The sequence below is a fragment of the Thunnus thynnus genome, chromosome 11 (genome assembly GCF_963924715.1).
Source record: "Thunnus thynnus chromosome 11, fThuThy2.1, whole genome shotgun sequence".
Classification (NCBI taxonomy): Eukaryota; Metazoa; Chordata; class Actinopteri; order Scombriformes; family Scombridae; genus Thunnus; species Thunnus thynnus.
The window spans coordinates 18,124,937-18,131,803 of record NC_089527.1 but is presented as its reverse complement, the minus strand read 5'-3'; the positions used below and the strand labels follow the sequence as shown (position 1 = coordinate 18,131,803).

The 6,867-nt window shown below is 40.7% G+C and overlaps 1 protein-coding gene across 1 annotated transcript in view; it reads right to left on the bottom strand.

Moving 5' to 3' along the window:
• Positions 1 to 174: 174 nt before the first annotated feature.
• Positions 175 to 6,867, bottom strand: part of b3galt1b (UDP-Gal:betaGlcNAc beta 1,3-galactosyltransferase, polypeptide 1b) — a 48,105-nt gene continuing 41,412 nt past the window's right edge. The window contains exon 2 of the mRNA XM_067603496.1: positions 175 to 5,866. Within this exon, the coding sequence (XP_067459597.1) occupies positions 4,645 to 5,631 (987 nt within the window). The 5' untranslated portion in view covers positions 5,632 to 5,866 and the 3' untranslated portion in view covers positions 175 to 4,644. The remainder of the gene's footprint in view (positions 5,867 to 6,867) is intronic.

Below are 6,867 nucleotides of genomic sequence, written 5' to 3'. Positions count from 1 at the left end.
AGTCTGGTTTTAAACAGCTGAATGACTTTAAATGGTGTAGGACTATAAAACAACCTCCTCTTTGTTCTCAAATAAAAAACAGTATAAATGTATAAGAAATTATTACTGATGGGAACCTTCGAAAAATATAAGAACCCTCTACAAATCTATAACTGAGGGGAAACAGGCACAGAGTAAAAGCAGTAATATTACTTTAATTATTCAAGTATTTGTTTTTTAATGTAAAAAACATACAATATATAACAACAACCCCTTTCGGGATAGATGCTTTCACAGTAAATGTCACATTAGCTTATAATACTACAAAACATCTTGAAAGAAAGAAATGAAAATGTGGCTGTGAAAGCCACATTTTCTGAGAAACACAAAACATTTTCCATGATGTCAGTAGCAGTGCTTCAGTAATCACTGATATGCCAGATACATTTGATAATACATCCAGTCTGTGATGGTCTTAGCTACAGTTAAACTCATACTTGCACGACATGTATTTCTCTTGATGCGTGTAAGAGTTGATGAGCTGAAATAGCTGCTGACATACAGCATACATAAAAACCAAGAGCAGCAGTGGGATTATTGAGGAGCTGGTACCTGAGGTGCACAGTTACCTCAAGTATGAAAAATGTAAAAGTGGGAAACAACAAAATGCATCTAAAAACCAAAATATACATTTGATTTTTTTAAGAGAAGAGGCAGTGAAATTATAAAATAATGTAAACAAAAACATTAGGCAAAGTCATAACAAAAGGGGATCCATTAAATTCAGCTACATGGTTTGATCATTACCAATACTTAAGACTTTTCTAAAGTTATTGACTCGAAAATACCAAATTATCTTTTGACTTGGTCTGTTTGGAGACTGATAATACACAGCAGATCACTTTTAGCTTTATATCTCAGAAAGATGGAGGAGAAGAGAAGCATGAGTGCAGATGTAGTTTTATCTGAACAGCTGACCTGGTTTATTGTCAGATTAAATTGTGATGACCCCTGTGGCAAAAAACCCACTGACAAGACAGCAATGTGTTCACCGGACACGCACTTGAGGCACAAGTTAACCCTCACAGAGGATTTCCCCCTAACTGCCTAACCACAACTTACTACCAACTCACCCCTAGTCTTCATGTGACTTGCGGCAGGTATTTAGCACTGAAAACCAGCAGACTTGTAAAGGGACCTGCAAGCAGGCAACCCCACAAAATCATATGGATATGCCCCAGAGACAGTTGGCGGAAAACAACTGACACTAACCACGTCGCTACAACAATGCAAAAAAACAAACAGACTGACGTAACTCAAAGAGGAAACGCCACTACAGCCTAATGTAGAAATCTCTGTGCATCAGATCAGTAACACTTACCTTCCGTTCGGCACCCAACAATCCAGGACACTTGGTCAAAAACCAACGCTTTCAAAGAAGAAAAACAACACATGGTGTATTTCCCAAAAACCAGAGCAAACTCTGGCAAACAAAACACACAGCCAAAATCGGCACGAAGCTGGATCAAATCACCTAATCACCATGCACAATCAACACCATGCACCCACTGCTACCTGAGGCACAAACAAACTTTCTAACAAAATTACCTAAATGGATGAGCTCCCAATTTGTTATGACAGAGCTCTTAGGCCATAACAAATAGGAGACACATCAGTGTTAAGTTTTAACAAAAGGAATTTATTTTTAAATAAAGTAACTATCTTAAAGGGGACCTATTTCACTCATTTCCAGTTCTATATTTTTATTCCTGGACTCCACTAGAGTAGCTTTGCATGATTCACAGTTCAAAAACCTTATATGTCTTATACTGGTCCTTTATGCAGCCCCTCAGTTCAGCTTCTGTCTCTTAACAGGCAGTTTTAGCTCCTGTCTCTTTAAGACCCCCCTCTGGATGAGCCCACTCTGTTCTGATTGGCTACCGAGGGCCGTCATGTATCAGAGTCATGTTAAGTTACTGCTGATAAAAACCCAACATTTTCTGCTTTACTGCCTTATATTAAAAGCTTTTAAATGACTAAATAACAGGAGACTTATTGTGAAGAATTTACAGGAGAAATGTGTTCCTCACCGAATTAGCAGAGCTTTGTTAGTGGCGCTAAAAACTGGTCCACACAACAACATATGGAGCTCTTTGTTCAGTAGATCAGTTAGAAATAATTCAGGGAGGAATAGTACAGGTAGAAACAGCCACAGTGATGAAGATGTTTGATGAAGAGCTGCAGACGATCAGCACACCTCCTACAGGTAAACATCTTATTTTACTTTGCTGTACTGTGTAATGGAAAACACTCACAGCATGCCAGCTCGACTGGAGTCATGGCTCGATGTTAGCGGAGCGCACCAGTGAGAGATGACCGTATAAAGAAATCCATCAAGAGTGGACGTCAGCTTGGGCTGAAAGTAGAAAAAAATATTGGAAACCAAGCATTCAGTCTGAAGCAGGTGCTTTTTGCTCACAGGGATTACTTCTATGTATGTTTACCTCATTATCTGACACTTTGGCCACGTTGAATATGAACATCTGACATTGTAACATTATATATATGACTGAAAATAAGGAAAAGCATAATAGGTCCCCTTTAAGGAATCAACAGAGGTTTAACACGGTAGAGGGTGTGGATGTGTCAGTAAAGTCTGTGGTGTAAGGTGTGCATGAGTGGTGAATATGTGTGTGTGTTGTAAGTTGCATAACCTAAATGAAACTAAAGCAGCAACATAACAAAATAACAGGTGCCTGCAGGGAGAAAGGAGAGAGAGCTGCAGCGAGAGAGAGCTACCAGCTGCAGCCAGGCTTTATAAACCTGGGAACACCATGGGCCCTCAGGTGTTCCCGGTTGGGCTAATGACCCACCTGCAGAGACAGAGCAGACAGACAGGTGAATCACACAGCAAACCCAAGATGACAGGGGTCATCACAAGATTTACATTTGCATTGTCATTGTTCAGCAACTTGTCTTTCATTTGTGTAAATGACCATTTTAAAATGTATAATATTACAGATTGAAAAAGGTAATTTGATAGTTTATTGATTCCTGCACAGAAATTCTCTTTTGGCTTGCACTGCTGCAGGAAGAGCAACGTGCTGAGTCAGCAGCCATGAAGCTGGTAGAGATTCAGTGTCTCACTCAAGGACACTTTAGCATGGCAGAACATTGTTAGCATCAGGGCTTGAACCAAGGTCGTCTCGTTGAAACACTGTCCCTACACATTAGGTCACGCTACTTAGGTTCACATTTTTTTATGTCTGTCTTTAAGGGGACGTATCATGCACATTTCCAGGTCTATATTTATATTCCGGGGCTCTACTGGAATATCTTTGCGTGATTTATAGTTCAAAAGACTCCTTATTTATCTTATACTGGCCATTTATACTGTCCATTTCAGCTCCTGTCTCTTTAAGGCTGCCCTTCCCGATGAGCCCATTTGTTGTGGTTGTGGGTCTGATTGAGCTGCCCCTCAGCTGACTTCTGGCAGCTCGAGAAGCAACATAAACAAACAGTAGTAGTACGATTTCACTTCTTTTTCTTGTTTTTTACTTGAGATGAAAAATTCACAAATACATCCAGCCGAGCCCAAATCTGATCTGACTTATGCAAGCAGACAACGTGAACCTTAACAACAAAGGCTACCAACAGACAGCTGTGTGTGGGCATGCCTGAACAATCTGACATCATCACAAGGAGGTGGGAAAGGTAACATTGCAACCAAAGCAAGCATTACCACGCAATTCACCATTCATTTTGGACCTGTGACTGTGTTTGACATAGACATTTGACATCATACCAGTATAAAACCATAATATGTCCCCTTAAAAACAATACTGACATACCCATATGTACATTGAAAAGGTTAATGGCCACTATAATTGATCCCTTTTTAAAGCGATTTCAACATCAGTGATGGAGGACAAAATCCACAGTCCTCATTTTGTGTAAAAGCGAATTCCACAATTCAGCTGATATGAGGCTTCAGCAGTCTAAGTTAGACATATAAAGTGTCTTCTTTCAAAGTTAAAATGTTTTAATATGGAGTTCCCTCTATGTGTTTCTATGGACAGTGTTTCCTTGCTGAGCCACAGCAGAGGAACAGTAACACAAAGCATGAATTTGGTACTAAACTGAACATTTGTCTAAATCAGACCACTAAAGCTCTATATCAGCTTTGATCAAGTTCGTGCATTTTCAAGCAGAACAACAGATTTTGTTCCCCATCTCTTATACTGAATTCGCTTTTAGGAAGGGATTGACAGGAGGAACAATTACGTAGATCAAAAACTCTTTCAATGTACATATGGGCATGGACTTGTGAACCTGTTAATGGTTGACACTGATTGACTTAATGCATGTTAAGTAATGTTCTGCTTAAGTTGGACCTGGAACAAAATGACTTTCAATAACAACACCACATTTTAATTATGCATGAGAATACGTGCTTTACAAGCCTCATGCATTCATTAACAACCATGAGGTGTAATCAGCAGAAATAGACATATAGATGGATGTCAATGAAAACATCTGTCATGAAATAGAGACTCACAGCAGCCCTCACTGTTTTTTTTACATTACTCAGTGTGTGACTGATGAAGTTTGAAAAGGAGAAAAAGGCAAAATAAAGTTGTTGTTTTTCACTGATCCACCTGTCCCCTAACATCTCAGGTGCTTCTTGCTGGACATGTCATTCCAAATGCGGTGCATCTCTTCAGGGGAAATCTGGTGGACGGTGATAACCCGTCTGTACCTGCAGAGACTGTAGGCCATTTTCCAGTGATTAAAACCACTGTTCTGATAAGGGTGTATACCCAGCTTACGCAAACACAGTCCCACATACACATCCTCCAGGTGCAACAGTCTTGTGTGTAATGAAGTCTTGAAGATTAGCTCAGCCACATCTGCTGAGAACACGTAGCCAGTGCCTGAACAGAAAGGTGGGTATTTACTGTCAGGATACAGGTCTCTGGACATGTACCACTTACTGCGCATGTCCCTTATAGGACCACCGTTTATCACATAGCCGGTGAAATATCTCCTTCTTGGCTTGGTGGTGGGCTTCAGGAGCTTGTAGATCAGATTGTCCATGTTGACAAAGATATCACTGTCTGTCTTCATGACATACTGTGCTTTAGGGCAGAAGGTAGCCACCCAGCGCATGCCCATCATGGTCTTGAGGGTGAGGTTGTGGTAAGAGTCAATGAAGTTCTCCACCACGATGTCATGGAAAATCTGGCTCTCCTGCTCTACCATCTGGTTAAGGACGGCATCCGTGTTCCTTCCCAGCAGAAAGATGGTGAGGATGCGGATGTCGCTGAAGGTGCTCTCATCCCCCCAGGTCTCCCGGATGGCTTGCCGAGCATCAAACTCCTTGTGCGTGGTGCTGATGAGGATGACCAGAAAGGGAGTGACACTTTCGCATTTCTTCGGCTCATTGATGACAAATTCAAAGGCATGTGGGTTGAGGGGGCGGGTGTGGATGTTGGTGAAGGTGATGTTTTTGTGAGGTTTCACAGTCTTCCGTACAGGCAGAGACATCTGGCCAACATAAGTGGATGTTGGGCGAGATATACTCAAGTACCACAGAGCGCTCGCCCAGCAGACCACTGTCAACAGGTATAAACATGACACTTTCGAAGGCATTATGCTGCATTTAGGTGTATTTTGATGAGTTGGATCCTATAAGGCTTTCTTTCCATTAGCAATTTTTCACCCAGCGAGGCAGCATTAAGCTGCTCCAGCGTACAGTTTGACATTAATTGTCAGTAATGGATTACTTTAGAGAGAAGTGATGCTGTTTGCGTTTCAATGCAAAGCACTTAAAAATTGTATGGAAGTCCAATTTCTCTTGTTGACACTGCTGCTTCTCCATTTACATCTGAAAGAGAGAGAAGAGAAATGGAACCTTAGCAAAGACAAAAAATATATATATATACAGTCCCAGTCAAAAGTTTGGATACACTTTCTCATTCAAGTGAATGGGAAGGTGTATCCAAACATTTGACTTGTACTGTATAAGATGCTCACATTGTCCATTTAATTTTCTTTTTGCTTTCACATTCACTGACAAACAACACCAGACACTTAATGGTTATATGATCATATCACAAAGCAGATTTTGAAATGAGCCTGCAACATCTATCACTGACAATTTATTTTCTTTTACTGTAGCAGTAGTGAAGGGCCATCAATAACATCACTTTGTTATTGTAAACTGAACTAAATGCTCATATGAATGAAGTAAAACTTTGTATCAGAACTTAATGCAAGACGTGACAACATTTTTCAACATTCAATACATGATCCTAGTACACAGGCTGACATTTCGCAAGAGTGCAAATGGCCTTTAAAAATTTAAACCAAAAGCAAAAAAAAAAGAAAAGGTTTACATGCTTTCTTGTTCTGTGGCTCAAAAGAGCTGTGGGGTTGGCAGCATTCTGCATGACAGCGTGATATGGTGGTACAAAGGGAACACAGTGCCATGATAAGCTTCTCCCCCGGGGTGCTTTTTCCCCCTGGTTTGTGCAATTTAATGTCTATTTTTTGAGCAGTCATTCTGCTGCGTGGACGCTGAAGTGGCATAAAGCCATTTGTTTGTGCTTTTTGCGCAGGTGGCATGTATATGTCGGCATGTGGAGCATGTATCTTGGCTTTTAAAGCTCTCAGTGACTTTTCTTTTCATTCGGGGGAAGGCAGATCATACAGCGCATTACACAGGAGAATGGCCATTACACAATGAAACTCTATTTCCATCTTCAAAGCTGGAGAGGACCAAAACCTAGTTTGAGCAGGCAAATGCAGCCATAATGACATGATTTGAATTCCATTTAACAATAGACTGCAATTACCTGCAGTCTATACCCATATTGTATACCAAGG